This window comes from Mobula hypostoma, chromosome 3 (genome assembly GCF_963921235.1).
Source record: "Mobula hypostoma chromosome 3, sMobHyp1.1, whole genome shotgun sequence".
Classification (NCBI taxonomy): Eukaryota; Metazoa; Chordata; class Chondrichthyes; order Myliobatiformes; family Myliobatidae; genus Mobula; species Mobula hypostoma.
In genome coordinates this window covers 44,028,816-44,049,421 of record NC_086099.1, presented here as the reverse complement: position 1 = coordinate 44,049,421, position 20,606 = coordinate 44,028,816, and the positions used below count along the sequence as shown (strand labels likewise).

The window sequence follows — 20,606 nt, the reverse complement described above, 5'->3', positions numbered from 1 at the left end:
CACGGTCACCCATTTTGAAGGAAAAATGCAAGAACAGATTATTATTTAAATGGTAAAAGATTGCAGCATGCTGCTGTGCAGAAGGACTTGGGTGTGCTCGTGCATGAATTGCAAAAAGTTGTGTTTGCAGGTGCAACAGGCCATCAAGAAGGCAAGTGAAATGCTGACCTTCATTGCTAGAGGGATTGAATTTAAGAGCAGGGAGGTTATGCTGCAACTATACAGAGCACTGATGAGGCCGCACCTGGAGTACCAGGTGCACTTTTGGTCTCCTTATTTGAGGAAGGATATACTGAGTTTGGAGGCAGTGCCGAGGAGGTTCACTGAGTTGATTCCAGAGATGATGGTGTTAAGATTATGAAGAAAGATTGAGTCACTTGGGACTGTATGTGCTGGAATTTAGAAGGATGAGAGGAGATCTTATAGAAACATATAAAATTATGAAAGGGATAGGTAAGATAGAAGTAGGAAAATTGTTTCCACTGGTAGGTGAGACTAGAACGAGGGGGCATAGCCTCAAGATTTGAGGGAGTAAATTTAGGATGGCGATGAGAAGGAATTGCTTTTTACAGAAAATGGTGAATCTGTAGAATTCATTACCCAATGAAGCAGTGGAGGCTAACTCGGTAAATATATTTAAGACAAGGTTGGATAGATTTTTGCATAGTAGGGGAATTAAGGGTTATGAGGAAAAGGCAGGTAGGGGGGAGATGATATTATTGAATGGTGGAGCAGCTCGATGGGCCAGACAGGCCTGCTCCTATTTTTTAACATTCTTCTGTTCATAAGACTGTCTATACCTGCTATGCATCTCCATCTTTTTCTTAACCAGGAACTCATTATCTCTGAAATACCAAGGTTCCATTAACCTGTATCCTTACCTTTTATTCTGACAGGAACATGCAAACTCTGTACTTTCAGAATTTCACTTTTGAAGGCCTCCCATTTACCAACTTTGCCAGGGAAAAAAACCCCCATCCCAATCCACACTTGCCATGTCCTTTCAGATACCATCAAAACTGGCCTCTCTCCAATTTAGACTGAACCGGAGGACCAGACCTATTATTTCCCCTAATTACGTGAGACTAATGGCATTATGGTCACCAAATGCCAAGTGTTCCCCTACACAAATTTCTGTCACCTGTCCTGTCTCATTTCCTAATGGGAGATTAAGTACTGCACACTCTCTCATTGGGACTTCCACATACTGGTTAAGAAAACTTTCCTGAACACATTTGACAAACTCTTTCCCATCAAGCCCTTTTACAGTATGGGAGCCCCAGTCAATATACCACATACTATAACAATGTTATGTTTCCTGCAACAGTCTGGATCTCTACAAATTTGCTTCTCTCAATCCCGTCGACTATCGGGTGGTCTACAACATAATCTCATTAATGTGGTTATATCTTTCTTATTCCTCAGTTCTACCCAGAAAGCCTCATTAGAAAAGCTCTCCAGTCTGTTCTAAGCACTGCTATGACATTTTCCCTGACTACTAATGCCACTCCTCCTCCTTTAAGCCCTCACACTCTGTCACATCTAAAAACAATGGAAACCTGGAACACTGAGCTGCCAGTTCTGGCGCTCTGGTTCCCATCTCTGTGCAACTCTAGCTTAACCCCCCCCCCACCTCCATGCAGCACTAGCAGGCCTTCCCACTAAGATATTAGTTCCCCCCTCCAGTTCAAGGGATTACTATCCTTTCTGTATAGGTCTCACCTTCCCTGGAAGAGAGCCCAATGATCCAATAATCTGAAGCCCTCCCTCCTGCACCAAATCTTTAGCCATGTGTTAAATTATACTATAGACAATAGGTGCAGGAGTACACCATTCGGCCCTTCAAGCCAGCACTACCATTCACTGTGATCATGGCTGATCATCCACAATCAGTACCCCGTTCCTGCCTTCTCCCCATATCCCTTCACTCCACTATCATTAAGAGCTCTATCTAACTCTTTCTTGAAAGCATCTAGAGAATTGAGCCTCCACTGCCTTCTGAGGCAGAGCATTCCACAGATCTACAACTCTCCTGGTGAAAAAGTTTTTCCTCAACTCTGTTCTAAATGGCCTACCCCTTATTCTCAAACTGTGGCCTCTAGCTCTGGACTCCCCCAACATCGGGAACATTTCACACTGCCACCCAGCTTTGTGCCACCTGCAAATTTGCTAATGTTACTTTTAATCCCTTCATCCAAATCATTAATGTATAACTTCTAACTTCTGGCCTCACTAACACGTGGCACAAGTAGCAATACTGAGATCACAATCCTGGAGATCCTGACTTTGCACTCAACTCCCTGCATTCAATTTGCAGGATCCTACCCATGTCAATGTACTAACATGAACCACTACCTCTGGCTGGTCATCTTCTCATTTATAAATGCTGCAGACTCAACCCAATAACCATGACCCTCGCACCTCGGAGGCAACAAACCATATGGAAAGCTCATTTTCTGTTCCCCTAACCAATGAATCCCCCATCACGAAAGCTCACCTCTTCTTTCCCCCTTCCCTTCTGAGCCACAGAGCCAAACAGTGCCAGAAACCTGGTGCTATGGCTTCTCCCTGGTAGGTTCCCCACCCCCCTAAACAATATCCAAAGCAGTATATTATTGCTGGGGTTCTCTATTGGGGTTCTCTACACTGGCTGACTACTCCCTTTCCTTCTCCCGACAGTCACCCAGGTACCCACCTCCTGCAAAGTAAGGGAGACTATCTCCCTGTAACTCTTATCTATCACCTCCTCATTCTCATTATCACACTGCAGCTCGGTGCCCTTCACGCAGATGTAGTTATCAGGGTAAATTGAGATCTCCTAACATTCCCACATCTCACACAAGGTTACATGTCCCTAACTCTTGTTCCATTCTCAGCACACCAGCTATGTATGAATAGAGGGAAAAAACCTACTAGAACTTACTTAGAACCTGCACCTGTGCTTCCCCAAGTCTGTTAAGCCAAAGTCAGACCACTTTAACACTGGCCCATTCCAACAATGGCCACCTCACTTACATCTCCCTTCTCTTTATTAGCCCAAATAAAACTCACTCAAGACGCGCAGTTTTCAAATGGCTCCCGCCCTGTGAAGAGGGAAGCCACAGATTGATGCAGGGGCTAAAGGGACTTTAAAAAAAATGTCACTTCACATCTGAACAGTAAATGTTTAACTTGTAGAGAAAAAGGAGTCTAGATCAGAAACAGCAGTTAAAATACAGAGCGATAGACGATTGCGCAATTTCTATTATAGTAATATAGAACTGCAGAAAACAACAGGACTTCCACTGCACAATTTGCTTCAATAACAAAAGAACCTGCGATACAGTTTAATTTTTAGTTACAACCACTGCTTTCAGATTGAATGATTTAAAACAATTTTATAGAATAAAAAGTACAAGAAACTGGAAAAATAACAAGATCAGTGAAATCTTAAGGGAATCTCAATTCGACAGGGAACGTACAAATTTGGTTCAGCATGCTGGGGCATTTCAGATAGGTCCTTGCTCCTGATTGATTCCTAGTCATTCTGCTTAAAAGGAAATATACAGTGGCATGCAAGAGTTTGGGCACCCTGGTCAAAATTTCTGTTACTGTGAATAGCTAAGCGAATAAAAGATGACCCAATTTCCAAAAGGCATAAAGTTAAAGATGACACATTTCTTTAATATTTTAAGATTACTTTTTTTATTTCCACCTTTTACAGTTTCAAAATAACAAAAAAAAAGGAAAAGGGCCTGAAGCAAAAGTTTGGGCACCCTGTATGGTCAGTACTTAGTAACACTCCCTTTGGCAAGTATCACAGCTTGTAAACGCTTTCTGTAGCCAGCTAAGAGTCTTTCAATTCTTGTTTGGGGGATTTTTGCCCATTCTTCCTTGTAAAAGCCTTCTGGTTCTGTGAGATTCTTGGGCCCTCTTGCATGCACTGTTCCTTTGAGGTCTATCCACAGATTTTCCATGATGTTTAGGTTGGGGGACTGTTAGGGCCATGGCAAAACCCTCAGCTTGTGCCTCTTGAGGTAGTCCACTGTGGATTTTAAGGTGTATTTAGGATCATTATCCTGTTGTAGAAGCCATCCTCTTTTCATCTTCAGCGTTTTTTTTAAACAGAAGGTGTAACATTTGCTTTTGGAATTTGCTGGTATTTAATTGAATTCATTCTTCCCTCTACCAGTAAATGTTCCCCGTGCCACTGGCTGCAACACAAGCCCAAAGCATGATCGATCCACCCCCGTGCTTAACAGTTGCAGAGGGGTTCTTTTCACAAAATTCTGCACCCTTTTTTCTCCAAACATACCTTTGCTCATTGCAGCCAAAAAGTTCTATTTTAACTTCATCAGTCCACTGGACTTATTTCAAAAATGCATCAGGCTTGCTTAGATGTTCCTTGCAAACTTCTGACACAATTCTGTGGTGAGAAAACAGGAAAGGTTTTCTTCTGATGACTCTTCCACGAAGGTCATACTTGTGCAGGTGTCACTGCACAGTAGAACAGTGCACCACCACTCCAGAGTCTGCTAAATCTACCTGAAGGCCTTTTGCTGTCAAACGGGGGTTTTGATTTGCCTTTCTAGCAATCCTATGAGCAGTTCTCTCAGAAAGTTTTCTTGGTCTTCCAGACCTCAACTTGACCTCCACCGTTCCTGTTAACTGCCATATCTTAATTGCATTACAAACTGAGGAAACGGCTACTGAAAACGCTTTGCTATCTTCTTATAGCCTTCTCCTGCTTTGTGGGCATCATTTATTTTAATTTTCAGAGTGCTAGGCAGCTGCTTGGAGGAGCCCATGGCTGCTGATTGTTGGGACAAGGTTTGAGGAGTCATGGTATTTATAAAGCTTTGAAATTTGCATCACCTGGCCTTTCTTAATGACAACTGTGAACAAGCCATAGCCCTAAAAAGCTAATTAAGGTCTAAGACCTTGTTAAAAGTTATCTGAGAGCCCAAATCTCTTGGGATGCCCAAACTTTTGCATGGTGCTCCTTTCCTTTTTTTCACTCTAAAATTGTACAAAACAAAAATAATACACTAATCTTGCTTAAAATGTTGAAAAGAATGTTTCATTTTTAACTTTATGACTTTTGGACATCAGTTCATCTTCTACTCACTTAACTATTCACAGTAACAGAAATTTTGACTAGGGGTGCCCAAACTTTTGCATGCCACTGTATATTGAGATTATGCATACATAGTACCCAAATAGATGAACCTGTTTAAAAACATGAACAAATCACTTGATCATGATGCAAGAATTTATTCGTACTTGTGGAACCACATGCCTAATGTTAATATCTTTGGGGGGAAATAAGTGAAAGTGAGCCTTTAATAACTTGGAGCACAGTGAATCTTAAATACCGGAAAATATTGAATATGGAAATTAATGCATATTGTATTATAATCACACAATGTATTGACTATAGTCTGCATTTAACAGTACTGGTACAAATCTTGTCTAATGAATGAAATTCGTTTTGATTTGCCAACATGTAATCTATTCCTCCTGCAACCCATCACCATTGTCTGGCACTTTTGACCACATCATCCTCTTCCAGTGACTTTTCACTATTATCCAGAACAGCAGGGCAAGATTCAACTGCTTTCATTTTCCCTAAAATACTTCAACTATCCTCGTCTCCACAGATGCTGTCTGACCTGCTGAGTTTCTCCAGAAACTTGATTAATTAGCTCCAGACCCCAGCAACTGTAGTCCCTTGTGACTTCCATCCTGGTGTTATCCACTTCACCATAGTATAGGAATAATCTGACGAAGGGTCCTTGATTTTAAACATTTAACTGTTTCTCTTCCCAACAATGCTGTTTGTTGCATTTTCTATTTTTGCATAGGGTTAGAGGATACCAATCACTTCATTAACAGAGGATCATTTTGTACAAATACTGATTGTATTCAAGCTCAATGTATGTCTATGAATGTAGTCTTGTCGAAAGATAAGGGTAGCCCTTTGTCTTCTATGTAAAAATATTTTACTTGACGTATGACTGACATATTCTAATAGCAACCAGTAATTTTAATACATGTTGTCTTTATATGCCTCAGTGCTCCTATTTACTACAGCATGTAGCACCATACAAATGTGCAATAGAAAAGCCTTTCTGTATTACACGTGGTTACAAACCTAAATGAACAATGCTTTTCGTTGTTCCTGCATGCCAACCCCTCTAGTCAAAATGCCACAAGCAAATGTCAGCCTCAGTAAGGTCTAAGAATTCAAAAGGACAACATTGAAATACTGAACATGTAAGATGAGGCTTCAAATTTCACCCTTTTAACCTAAAAAGTGAAAATTGCTTAGTTAAAATGATTCCCATCTTTCACAAGTCAAGGACTCATGAAGTCAGGGCTTAATTTAACCATTTCACTATGCAAAAACAAAATAAACAAATTATGACACACACACCAAAAAAAAATCAACTTGGAAGTGGTTACTTTGTTTTTCTATCAACAGATAGTGAGCAAGGTTTTCATAATATACAATATGTAAGGCATAACATTAAAAAACTCTAAGATTTTCAAGTCTTCTGTCACAGCCATCTTCCATTCTGAATTGTGCGGTATCAGAATAAACTTCCTCTTTTATGCACCATCTGTTGGGTGTGTTGAAAACACTTGCTAAGATACCAGATTTTCTGGGTCATGTATGCTTACTTTTTAATCCAATGGAATGGACACAGTAAAGATTTATCTGAATAAATGTTATCTGAACTGCAATACAGGAATGTTAGCAAAATGCAACGTTTAAGTTAGAATCTACTCAGACACAAGTGCACCAAAGTGATATGGTTTTAAAAAATGATCTTATTTTATCAGAAGATCTCTACCAAGTGATTTCTGAACAAAATTATCAAGCAATACAATTTTAAATCCATTCCACAAGATACAGCAGAATAGGCCATTTGGCCCATTCAGTCTGCTCCACCATTCTATCATGGCTAATTTATTATCCCTCTCAAGCATTTCCTCCATCTACTTATTCACTCATTAATCGTTGGAAGTTGCATCAATTTACCTTAGAGCTGTTGCGAGTGCTTGTTATGTCTAAATCTTGCTATCTGAGAATAGCTCTAGTTCTTTTGAGCTTCCTTAAAATTGCTGCATTCTTAAATTTAGTAAATGAGAACTATTTACATAATTTAGTTATGAAGTATGAAACAATCAGGCATTAGCTTTCTTCTACGATATCTAGAAGCATAATGTTTATTTAGTATTCTACATATTTACAAAAACTCACTGGGTCAAGTAACAAATGTAGAGACAAAATGATAGCAGAACATTTTGAGTCATCCCTGTATGAATACTGAGATGGATTCACTATCCTGTACACAAAACTCACTTTATACATCCCTGTCTACGGCTGATGTTTGATTACTTGCCTTTCCTTTGCATCTTCCACCTTAGTTAATGTTGTTAACAGTTCATGGGCCTCTGATTCTGGTCCCCCCCTCACCATTTAATTTGCAGTGATTATTCCCCATTGGAAAGTCCAATTCCTTAACTCTGTATCCTTGCAAATTAACACACTAATTCCAGCCTCTGCTTTTTATCCAGAGCCACTGTTGCTTCCAATGTCTGCAGCCACCTTTCCCAGAATTCCAAAAAGGCTGTCAGCTCAAATCACAGTACCAATATGGCATTAACCATGTTATAATAGCAAAACAGCTCATTGTCAGAGTCATACGGCTTAGGCCAGGGGTGGTCAACCTTTTACATTCCATGCGTCAATTTTTTCACACACGAGTTCTATATTAATATATTTTTACAAGAATTGAATGGGGGTACAAGAGATGTAGGCGCATCTGAACTTGAGTGAAAAAATTGATGCATGGAATGTAAAAAATTGGCCACCCCTGGCTTAGGCTGTTTGGCCTAACAGCCAACAATTAACCAATCTATACTAATCCGATTTTCCAGTACCTGAGCCTATGCTGAGGCAATTCATGTATTTGGCTAGACACAGATTGTGAGAGTTTCTGTTACCACAACGCTTTCAGATGCTATGTTCCACAATGAACCATCATCCAGGTGGGTTTTTTTTTTAAATTCTCTCTGCTCCCTTCTAAATACAAGACTCTCATCTCAAAACTATGCTCTCCGGGTTTAGAGATCTCTGCCAAAGCTACAAGTAATATTACCTGTTACACAGAAAACCAGCTCTCCCTCTCCCCTCGAGTCTACAGCTTCTGACATCCAATGCCTCTCCAGTCATCCATTTGTATTGGGACTGCACTCACTTGGTTCCCACTTTTGCTGATCACACAGAACCAACATCTTTCCTTTTCACTTCCATGCATACTCTAGATTTCATCAATATGCTTCTCTCATTAACATTATCCACTGATGGCTTCTAGAATACTGCTGATGGCATTTAACTTTCTCAATACCACATCATCACCCAAATGTCATTCTACTGGCCTATCTTCCAATACTATGCAAGCACACATTTCCATCTTTTGGGAATTACCGCAAAGTCATTTCCCAATCACTCACCTGACTCTCGTCCTCGGTCAGTGTCCAATGCTGAACTAGATAGTTTGAACCCTTGGTGTCTAAACTGACCTACGGATGAACTTCTGCCAACAAACCACCCATTTCCACCTTTAACAATACCCAATTCAACTCCTACCCCAACTCATCTTCATACTTTCTACCCTATCTAACAACTCAAAGAGTTTTACATTCACCATTACCACCATCCTACCTGATTTACACAGCAGCTTTAATTACTCAAGAAGCAATTTTAAAATGTTTACCATGGCCTTGCTCCTCATCTCCTTAATCTTGTCCTACAGATTAGCAATATTTACATCCAATGCTGGCCCATTGACAATCCACAATTTTAATTCTGTTGCTGAAAGATGGCTTTCCCTACAAATGCAAAGGACCCAAGATCTGAGATCTCTGATTAAACCTCCATCTCTCTACCCCACTTTACATATTTAAAGTTTCTTAAAACCCATCTATTTGGTTAGGTTTTTGCTCACCTGTTCTAACATTTAATATGGCTCAATAATTCCCCTGCAAGATGTCTTATGACACTTTACAATGTTATTTCACATAAAATGCAAAGTCTCACTCCATTGCATACAAGTGACTTTTATTAATAAGCTTCCCACACAGCATAAGCTAATTTGCTTTTGAAATCTATATAGACAAGATCTATTATTTTATACTATTTGATTTTTATAAATAGTTAAGGGTCCTTTTCATTATAGCCAGTTGAAAAATGCAGTTCCGTCTTCTATTTTAGATGAACACAATTCTCACTGCATTAAAATTATGAGCATAAGCAGCCTCAACCTATTTTGCCTAGAGGGGGAATGAGCAAATGCTGGTGACAAAACTGATCAATAAAACTAAATCATATAAACAGGAAATTAGTGGAAAAAAAAAATCAGTAAATTAGAGTTTGAAAACAATAGATGTGTTGGATTGGAAATCATTTTAAAACCGTAAACTTTTGCCAGATTATTTTCTTCAGCCCACTATTCTAATGTGGACAGTAATTGAAAACAAAATTTTAATGCTTCCACTAAATTAGGAAGCAGTTACATGGCCTACTAGGATGTTAAATGTTTAATTTTCAACCTGACTGTAACATCAAGTACCTTCTCAGCATTGTTTCTCCACCACCCAAAAGAAAAGCAAAATCACAAATTCTAAACATGAGGAAATCCGCAGATGCTGGAATTTCAAGCAACACACATAAAAATTGCTGGTGAATGCAGCAGGCCAGGCAGCATCTATAGGAAGAGGTACAGTTGACATCTCGGCCCGAAACGTCCACTGTACCTTTCACAAATTCCAAAATAATTTCAAGCTTGCTTTCTACCAGTCAGTTCCAATTAACAACCTGGGTAGCCTCCAACCTGATGGCATGAATATTGATATCTCCATCCGGGTAAAGAAAAATTGTCCCCCCTCCACTGCCACCCCGCACCCCCCCCCGGCTCCCTTCTTTCTTTTCCCTAATCTGGCCTCTTCTCAATATCACCTCCCCTTGGGACCCCTCCTCCTTCTCTTTCTTACATCAGATTCGTTTGTCTCCAAGCCTTTTACCATTTCTACCCACCTGGCTTCACCTATCACCTTCCAGCTATCTTCCTTCCCATTGCCCCACCTCTTTATTCTACTGTCTTTCCCCTTCCTTTCCAGTCCTCAAGAAAGGTCTCAGCCTGAAATGTCGACTTGTTTAGTCATTTCCATAGATGCTACCTGACCTGCTACGTTCCTCCAGCATTTTGTGTGTATGTTGCTTACAAGTAACAAAATGTCTACAATAAAATAAATTCTACAAGTTTTTGTTTGTGGTCTAATTTTGAGTTTTGAGAGGTGATTTACACAATACATTTTGGAACTGGCATCTTATTGACTGAGCATTGTGTATAATACATTTAAAATACTAATATCTTACCAGAGCAGCAACATATACTTTGTAGACTGGGTCAGCACAGACCATAGAGAGTACACTGCAACATGATTCCACCACCACATCTCCTGAGATATCAGTCTGAGATGATCCATTGGCTCCTATTAGACAACTAGATCCAGTGTCAGGTCCATTACTACAAGAGGAACTTCCAGTACGGATTTCACCATTTGCCAAAAGCAAGGCACCACTAACATCATGTGAAAGACGTCTTAGTGCCATCTCACGTACATTCCAGTTCCGAGAAAAGAGACAGCTGACAAGTTCCATTCCAAAAACCTAAACAAGAAAATGGACAGCATAACAGCAAACGACAGATAAAAATCTAAATTGTTAAAAAGTACATACTCCAAATAAGGAGTTTTATCAGTTAAAATTATTAAGCATTTATGGCTAGTTCAGTCTGATAAATATTGCAACTTATCACAGAAATTCAATAATAGGTTTCAAAACTTTGACGGTTTTCATAAGGCATGTGTTTAAAATTTTCCAATGCATTCAATAAAGCACAATAATTCTTACGAATAAAAGTAAAAGTAATTGACATCTCCTCACCTGTATCCAAGGTTCTGTCAGCTCCTTGTAAGAATGTGGAATTTGTTGGACACCATAATGATGAAGACTAAAGTCACTGTCCTGTTGTCGTCTCTGTGCAGCTGCATCCTGCTGCAAATTTTGAAGCTGCATTGAACTTTGAGATTCATGGCTTTAAAAAGAAAAAAAAGAACAAAGCTGTCTTGTAAAATCCTGCAACAAAAATATTAAAGGAATGAAATTCCAGCAAATCTGGGATTTCTACATTTGCCTATATCCACAAGAATCCCAAATATTTTACTGACGGTCAATGGCATCTCTGTCAATACAGTTGTTACTGGACTTGTCAGCAGAACTGTACCTTGCTGAGAAATACCAACATTTGTGTTAGAGGATGATAACAACTTCAAAAAATTTTGAATTTTGGTAATTCAAAAGACAAACATTTCAAAATCATGACAGCTTTAACAGCTAATTGAACTGGGAGTAGGATTCTTCCAAGTCGCATTGCTCTTATGGTCTTGTCACTGGACAAGACCATCTAACCTGGACACAGGCAACCAATGTAGTCCTGAAGAGCAGAGATTGGGCATGGTGAGCTTGAGCTTTGTTTGTAAAATTTAGGCTATAATTTTAGTAGTAACTTTTATAATTAACACTGGACAAAGATTTTGCTTCCCAAATACATTTGCGTACATATTATGGATTTTGGGCAGCTAATCATGAAAATCACCATGAATATCACACACACTATTAAAAATTGCCTATATTTGTTATTTCAATTCATAATTCAAGTCAATTAAAATGTTGCCCACAATTTAAGCTGAAACCATGAAGTGCAACATGTCACTAAAGATTCAATTTCTGCATTCCCGTTTAGACTTCTCTCCTGCAAATCTTGGCGCTGTCAGTGATGAGCATGGTGAAAGGATTCACCAGGACATTGTGGTTTTGGAGAAACAGCATCGAGGCAACTGGCTGATTATTGTTGGACATTTAAGTGAGAACTTCAGTACAAATGAAAATCATCAACAAAACATTTTTAGCTTAGTTGAACTATTACAAAGCATCAGTACCATTATGCAATGAAATCCATTATATTCAATAAAAGTTAATCTCTAATTTCTCCAAATTCCTACGTGATACAAGTAAGTGGTCTATCAAACAAAAAGAATCTCTGAGGAAGCAACACCTTCAGAAAAAATGGTTGTTCAGTGTAATTGGGGCTGTTTTGTAGCTTACCAACTAAAGTTAAAGAAAATTGAATTTTATTTACACCAACCAGATCAGGCTAAACCCCCATGCTCACAAAAATAAAATCATTTTTTGGTTAAGGTACACTGAACAAATTTTGGATATAATTTTGAAACAGAAATGGGAATTGGCATTTCTGGAAAGAGAAATGGCTAATAAATAACATCAAAGATCATCTACATGAAAAGATAGCGCCAGTGAACAAAGTGATCAAGAGCGACATCCTTCAGGTGGTTCACGCAATTACTTCTTTCACTTCTTTTTCTTTCGAGTGTGGTTCTGCTACTGTTGGAACCTGTGATCTACATTTCGATGGTGTGTTTTTGGGCCAATTGAGCGATCTGGCACTTTGCTGTCGCTGAGGGTATTTGGTGAGGTTTTGAGCAAAGCGCGCGGCCTCGAAGACAAGAAGCCTGGAGCCCATTATCGACTTCATTTCTCACCAATTAAAAACGTCGAGGAAGATTGCAATCAGAGGCGAGAGTGGAAGGCAAGCGGGTGTTCAGCGTCGTCTACCAACCTCTTTCTCGCTGCTGCTGGAGCAGAGTTTCTGCATGCGGCGAACTCTCGTCACTCTGCTCACTGCTCCTGGAAGGTGGTCCCTGTGTTTGAATGGTTTCCCGCTCTCCCTCAATGTTGTTGAAGAATGGTGCCAGAGTCCTGGGTCTTGGGCAAGATTTACTCAACATGGTTTGTGGATTGGACTCTATAGCTCATGTTATGATGTATTTTTGGTCCTTCCTTTTTTTGCTGCTATTTTTGCAATCTTGATCGGGGTAGCCTGCAGATAACGAACGACACAGCACTAGATTGAACTGAACTGAATATGCCTGGACTCCTTCGACGTCTTTGTGGGTTGGGTGTTTTATATTTTGTGTTTTTCACTCTTTTTTTTTGTCGCTTGGGCAATTTGGTTTTGCACGTGCGGGGAATTTTTGGGTTTGATTTTCCTTAAACGGGTTCCGTGATTGATTTTGTTTTGTAGCTGTCTCTGGGAAGATGAATCTCAGGGTTGCATACTACATACATACTTTGATAATAAATGTACATTGAATCTTTGACACTTTTGACCTGAAACCTTGAACTCCATGCACATTTATACAGATACTGCCTGTTTTGAGTGTTTGCGCCATTTTCTGTTTAGATTTTGCAGTCTGCTGCTTACCTGTTCCTGATCTTTACAAATATTTGGTCTCTTTTCAAGTGCACATATTTATTTCTGACATCAGTTTCAAATTCATCCAATGAAATTGGTGAAGGTGAAATAAAGATTTGGACATAAACATAAACATCTATACATCAAACTCCATTTAAAATAATGAATTTTGAAATGTCCTGAGAACATGAGATTTTGTGTGAGTGAGGTTGCTCAGCAACTATTTAGTACATTGTTAAAAACTCAGTTACATCTGACTGATCAAGGGTCATTTTCACTATTTTATGCAAAGACGAATATGAGTAAATAGATTAAATTCACATAACATCAGTAACAGTTCTGTATCAACTTCATCTGCAAATACCACAAACTTCCACCCTGCAGAGACCATTAACACCAGCTTTACATTGCCATCTAAATATGAGGGCTACAGAGTCTGTTTGGTTTCCATTGTCAGTTATCGCATTTATCAATGTACCAATAGTTTTGCTGTCATCTACTAATGCAAATTTCAGGCATTTTTGAGGTGGGCAGACAAATCAGAGTCAGAGTGGAGTCAGTATGGAGTATAGAAACAAATCCTTCAGCCCAATTCATCTACGCTGACCAAATTGCCTACCTCGGTTAGTCCCAATTACTTATGTTTGGCCCATATCCCTCCAAACCCTTCCCATCCATGTACCCAACCATATGTCTTTTAAACATTGAACTGCAACCTGCCACCTCCTCTGGCAGTTAATTTCACATACCCATCGCCCTATGTGTGGAAAAAGTTGCCCCTCAGTTCCCTTTATCTTTCCTCCAAACTTAAATTTATGCTGTACAAAATCTGGTGATGGATACAAGAGCTTCAACATTTTAATAAAAAACATCAAAAATATCAAGCAGCAATTTTGAACTCCCAGATGTGACCTTTTCACAACAAATAGATCTGATGAACTCCTGAATTTCAACATTAACATCACTTCCCTTGAAATCCAAGAGGGAAACACAGCACAGGTTTAATCAGAGGTTGTAATTTTGAGAGAGTGCCACAAAACCATCAATGGAAATTGATTCAAAAATAGGCAAGAATTAAAATGAGGTGAGAGTATTAGAGGTATATGAACAACAGCCTAATTCATGAAGCAAATTTCACTACCTGTGTAGTTCATGGGACTTCCACTTGGCTCTACAAAGAGGACAGATCAGTGTCTCCCGGTTTCTTCTGCATTCTTCAGCCCCTGGAATAAAGCCCAACAAACTCAATGCACCATTACTTTAAAACATTTTTAAATACATTCAGAAAATAGACCACAGTAAATCTTTTTGAGTTTCCAATTCAAATCATCATTTCACAATGAATCCAGAATAATTAGCTAATCTGCTGAGCTCCAGATTAAAATATCCGCACTTCTGTTTTCAAGTTGTCACATTTCCCAGTCAGTTCAGACTGGCAAAATCTCCTCCACAGCCTCCATCAGCAAAGGTGCACCACAAGGCTGAGTGCTTAGCTCCCGACTCTACTCGCTATCTACTCATGACTGTGTAGCTAAGCACAGCTCTAATGCCATATTCAAGTTTATTGACACCACCCAGGACATGGTCTCTTCTCACTGCTGCTATCAGAAAGGTGGAACAGGAGCCTCAGGACTCACACCACCAGGTTCAGGAACAGTAATTACTCCTCAACCATCAAGCTCTTGAACCAAAGGGAATAACTTCACTTCATCATTGAAATGCTCCCACAATCTAGGGACTTACTTTCAAGGACTCACCTGGTTCTCAATATTTATTGTTTAATTATGATTATTTCTTTCTTTTTATATTGGCGTTCATTGCACACTAGCTGAATGCCCAAGTTGGTGTAGTCCTCTATCGTTTCCATTATGGATTTATTGAGGATGCTCGCAAGAAAATATATCTCAGATTTGTACATGGTGACAAACATAATAATAAATTTACTTTGAACTCTGCTTAAAAGCTAAAGTTGAAGAAAATCATAAACTTACAGATTGACATGCAGTGATGATGAAGTTTATTTCTGCAGCCTTCTTCACACACTGTTAAGCTTTCCTCATCCAACATATCCAGAAGACAAATGGGGCACATCTGTTCTTCTTCATCCTTCAAGCTATATAAAGAAGAAAAAATCCCAACTTTAAAGTTTCACGAAATTACCAAATTCCAAAACTTCTTGTCTATTAAGACTGTATGTACACATGCAAAAGTCAATTTCCCTATTCCTATCAAATTTCTCCATAAACACAAATACCAATAGATCCTAAGTTTTATTTAAAATTTAATCAACAATACTGAGATTCCACTTCCTTTAAATTATAAGAACATGGATGAAACAGAATGTGTTGAATGGACATGTTTTTAATTTCAAGTAGCAATGACTGGGCTTCGTATAGTTCACTGGAGACAACTTTGGTTTGAGTCATTACTGCAAACTAAGAATATACAACCCTTAGGAGTTGGAGTGTGCTTAGATAGAAATGTGGAGTGGTGGAGATGGCAGAGGGAGAGAAGAGGGGTGGGAAAGAGGGGGAAACCCACGCGAGTTTACTTGATTTATTTCCAAAATGAAATAACTGCCCATCAAGGAGACAAAGCAGAGTAGACCTTGATCTGTCAGTGCTTATAAGAACAAGGGGCAACTGCATTGAAGGACATGTTTAAAGATGCGGAGAAGCTGCTTCTCTTGGCTGAAGAGCTTGTCAAAAGTCTTATGACGAGAGGTCAGCTATTTAGGGTTCAAACATGAAGAAATTTATTATCCAAAAACCTGTGTACGGTCAGTGACTATGCAACTTCCTGAAATTTTCCAATTCTCATGCTTGGCAATGTTAGGTGCTTCTTTTGGATTAAAACCACTTTCATTAACTCAGAAATCTTAATGCCAACCAAACAGCAGAAACTAAATTTTAATTCATGTTTCCTCATTCACAGAATATAAAGATTAGATGCGCACATTTAAACAAGAAATGAAACAGCGCATTTAAAACAAGAATCAATACGAAAAACAGAATTCAAAGGACAAAAGAGCAGGTGCTTTCAAATTAATCTGTCAAAACAAGAATTAAGACTATACAGTTGGTTAACTTTTCTTGTCCTAACAAATTAATTTGGAAGTAATTATTCCATTCCCCAGACCCCTTTAAAATTATTCATTCCAATACCAACCTGTTTTCTGAATTGGATGTAGAGGTACTGGATGAAGCAGATATATGCGAGTTAGACATACGGGAAACAAACTTCTGTATGGTACTACGTGATGGTGCTTTGATACGGGAGCTCCGTCTATTGTGGTACTTCTGAAACAGACTCTCCACCTTTTGAAAGAAAAAAAACAAATTTTCATTATATTTTGGTTAAAACCAATCCTATTGCACAAGCTTGACAACTACTTTCTACATCATTTCCTTCTTCCCGTGCAGAGATTGTGCATACACTGTAATCAACAGGGCCTTCGACAAGTCTGGCAATTTTTCCCTCACATTTCATAAACTGGATCCAGTTACCATGTACTGCCAAAACCTATGACCGCCCCCCTTCCCTAAAGATATCTTATGTGTTAGGATAAGATCTCCTGTTACTTCTCCAGCAATCCCAATCCACCTCCTATTGGCCCAAAGCACTATCAAAATTTTACATATTAATTGGCTTCCCATGGGAACAGCCTACTTTGGCACAGTGAAGCAGAACACAGTAAAACAGATGATTTCTATTACTCATTTTGATCAGTATTAAGTCAGTGGACTCGGATGTCCTGCATTACCAAGCTGCCCTTGACTGGTTCATGAAAACAACCATATTAAGTATTGGCATCTATTAGTTCTCTTCCAATAAACAAGTTTTTTCCTAGTCCTTCCTCCCCCTCCCCCAAACTGGCTTGTGGCAGCATCCTAAATATTGTTTTCTTCCCCAATGCATTTTTTGCCCAGTAATTAAACTACTCCATAACGTTTAATAAGTCTGTCTGTAATATCTGCACTGGCAGTGTGTTTTTTTTAAATAAAAGAATCCATCTCTGGAAAGGTAAGGCAACAACCAACAATGCAAAGCATACAAGTTTGCACCTCAGGTGAGGTGGCACTCCAAGAGCTAGCTAGCCTGCATTGCCAAGCACAAAATATCTTGCACCACAGTTCTGTAGCAGAGTAGGCAAGTTTCTATGTTCAATATGTTCTGTCCAGTATTTATCCCACAACTGTGAGTCAGCCAGTCACTTATCATTGATACTCGGACCTTGTGCAAAATTAGTGACTGTTCTTTCTGGCTAGAAAGTGCTATGGGATTTTCTGGGGCTATGGAAGTTGATCCACAAATTTAATCTAAAGATTATGAATTCAATCAAAAAAATCAGAAGTGAATCTGAAAGTTCCACTTACCTCAAAATTTTTCAAAGTCTTTCTCCACAACAATGAATCAGAGGGTTCTAACTGGAAAACTCGTAACATAACGAACAGCACATGAATGCAGAATGTTCCACGTCCACAACTGCAAGTCTGCAAAAGATCAAATTAGCAAAATGCTCAAGGATAGGAAGTTAAATTTAATAGTAAAAAGCTAATTTTTTGCCAGAAGATCTTCCAAGCCTTCAATATGTCTTCCTCGGTATCCTCCCCTAGAATGATTACTTCATATAGATCTCCTCTCCCTCCACCCTCCAAGTTGGGACTGAGGATTTAATTTTACCAAACTGAATAAAACGTGTGATCAAGAACAGCAGGAACTTGGCAGCTTTAACTAAATGGTATAGTACAAATTCAAGTTTTACAGTCATTATGTCTTCGGTAATTTTTGTGGAACTTGATGTCTTCCAATTACCAAAACCAAGCCAATATAGCCTTTCAGTACAACTTCCAACCAACTATATCCCTTTTTTGAAAGTTGATACAAATCTGACTTTGAGGAATACCATACTATGTACATCGTAAAAAATAATATCATTCAGAGCCATGCAATATAATAATCTTTGCTTTGATAAGCAAATTATCTACATACAATATTTCATACTGCCACAATACTTTAGTAAGCGTGAGCAATTTACAAAATTGTAACTGGAACAGCCCAAAATCTGTTATAAAACATTCCGAAGGAAGGGCTATGAATATGCTCAGTTATTTCTTCTAAAGGTGAAAATGAAAATATTAACAATTGTACTCCAACTGACCTGAGGACCAATAAAGACCCTGTACTTATTGTCAGGAACATCGCCTCCAATGAGGAAGGAGTTTGGCCCTATTTGCTGCAGCAAATATAGGCGAGCCCGCATTACTTTGTTGACTCTACGGTTCGTTTCTTCAGGGCTGTAAGGTGAGAAGCCATCAGGTGAAGGAGCTCTTCTCGGTGGTGTTACACGTCCATTCTGAAACTACACAAGAAAAAAAAATTGGAAAAACTTCCACCACAGCCAGATTTTAGAATTCTTCTTTAGTATCTACAAAAGCAATTGTTCTTCACAGGCGCCTACCTTACCAGGTAAATGTACAAGCAAAGGAACCCGAGCATTTTTATAGCTTGTCAGCTGTTCAATAAAACCAGTACTTTGCTCTGAATAGCGAGTAACAACTTAGAGTCGTATAACGTGTTTTGCTATTATTTTCCAAGAGGATTATAGGATATCCAACTATGAAGTTTATTTTAACTTTTCTGCAGCACCATTTACAAGTGGTGTTTTTTTAAAAATAGAAAAAGGACTGTTACGAGCTAGAAATAGAATTTTTTTTTATCATTCTCCCATCAAGACCCACAATAATCCAAGTTCAGGCAGTTCATGGAAAATACTGGGAAGAATTTGCTTACTCATTCCAACATTTTGATAACACTCAGGAATGAGTCAACATCTATGGAAAAATAAACAGAATTAATGTTTCAGGTTAATGAGCTTTCAACTGGGGCATCTCTAGCATTTTCCACTCAGTATCCAGCACTTGCAGCTTTCTTTTGTACAATACAAAAAGCAATACTTGAATGGAACTTGGCCAAACCATATAAAAATAATGTTGCATATTCAGACCCTTTTAGCCAATGTCCTTCATTAACATAGCTGATACTCATGCAGTTGGTGCAAGCAAGGTATGGGCACACCAATGAATGCCCTTCAATGGAAAATCCTACAAGAAGTAGGAGATACAGCTCAGTCCATCACAGGTGAAGTCCTCCCCATCATTGAGCATATCCATCACAAGGATGCACATCATCCAGGTCATGCTTTCTTCTCACTGCCATCAGGAAGGTGGTACAGGAACCTCAGGACCCAAACCACTTGGTTCAGGAACATTTAAAACCCCTCAACCATCAGAGCCTCGAATCTGACAGGATAATTTCACTCACCCCATCGCTTAGCCGGGCTGAAAGTCCTATTTTTGTATTGTACGACTGTTTCCTTTTATGGGAGAACCTACAACTTGGGATCACTGAATAAAAATAACGGGTTATCCACTTAACCAGAGACAGCTCAAGTTTTCTTTAGCCTTTGGAACTCAATTCCTCAAAGGGTGGAGGAAGCTGAATCTTTTGAGTATTTCAAGAGAGCAGAGAATTTTGTCAATAAGGTGGTGAAAGGCTAGTGGGAGTAGATGGAAACAGAGCTGAGTTGTAATCAGTTCACCAATGATCATACTAAAGAGTGGAGCAGGCCAAGTGGTTCACTCCTAATTTTATGTGTGTACTTCCACATTCCCCCCCCCCACCCTGTCAAAATGCATCATGGAATCCTGAATAAAATAAAGTACATTAATAGCATACATATTTCATTGGTAGGACTTCTACTCAATGATTAAGGAACACAATCCATGGACAGCACTGTTATTCATTTTTTTGTACTATTGACTGACTTTTGTAATTTATAGTAATTTTACGCACCCACTCTACTGCTACCACAAAACATCACATTCCATGTCATATTTCATGATAACAATTCAGATTCTGATCAATGTTAACCACATTGCCACAAGGATTAAAAACGGTCACTGGACTACTATAAATCAAGTGTGTCATTTGGCTTTATATTCCATGTTGTGCATCCTATGCAATTCTGATTTCAAAAGGCAACTTTAGCACAGTTGAACAGTTCTAAAATACCATCAGACTAAAAACCCAGGGACATTCATTTTCACCCTGTCAATGTAAAAATTAACAATATTTCATCATACACTTAACAGCATATTTTTGAGCAACACACATCAAAGTTGCTGGTGAACACAGCAGGCCAGGCAGCATCTCTAGGAA

The 20,606-nt window shown here is 39.0% G+C and overlaps 1 protein-coding gene across 1 annotated transcript in view; it reads right to left on the bottom strand.

The window, feature by feature from the left end:
• Positions 1-20,606, bottom strand: part of map3k1 (mitogen-activated protein kinase kinase kinase 1, E3 ubiquitin protein ligase) — an 87,433-nt gene that overhangs the window by 25,147 nt on the left and 41,680 nt on the right. Inside the window, exons 4-10 of the mRNA XM_063042950.1 lie at positions 18,547-18,747; positions 17,762-17,878; positions 16,554-16,702; positions 15,377-15,498; positions 14,527-14,608; positions 10,997-11,147; positions 10,427-10,720 (exon numbers count right to left, since the gene is read on the bottom strand). Coding sequence (XP_062899020.1) covers positions 10,427-10,720; positions 10,997-11,147; positions 14,527-14,608; positions 15,377-15,498; positions 16,554-16,702; positions 17,762-17,878; positions 18,547-18,747 — 1,116 coding nt within the window. The remainder of the gene's footprint in view (positions 1-10,426; positions 10,721-10,996; positions 11,148-14,526; positions 14,609-15,376; positions 15,499-16,553; positions 16,703-17,761; positions 17,879-18,546; positions 18,748-20,606) is intronic.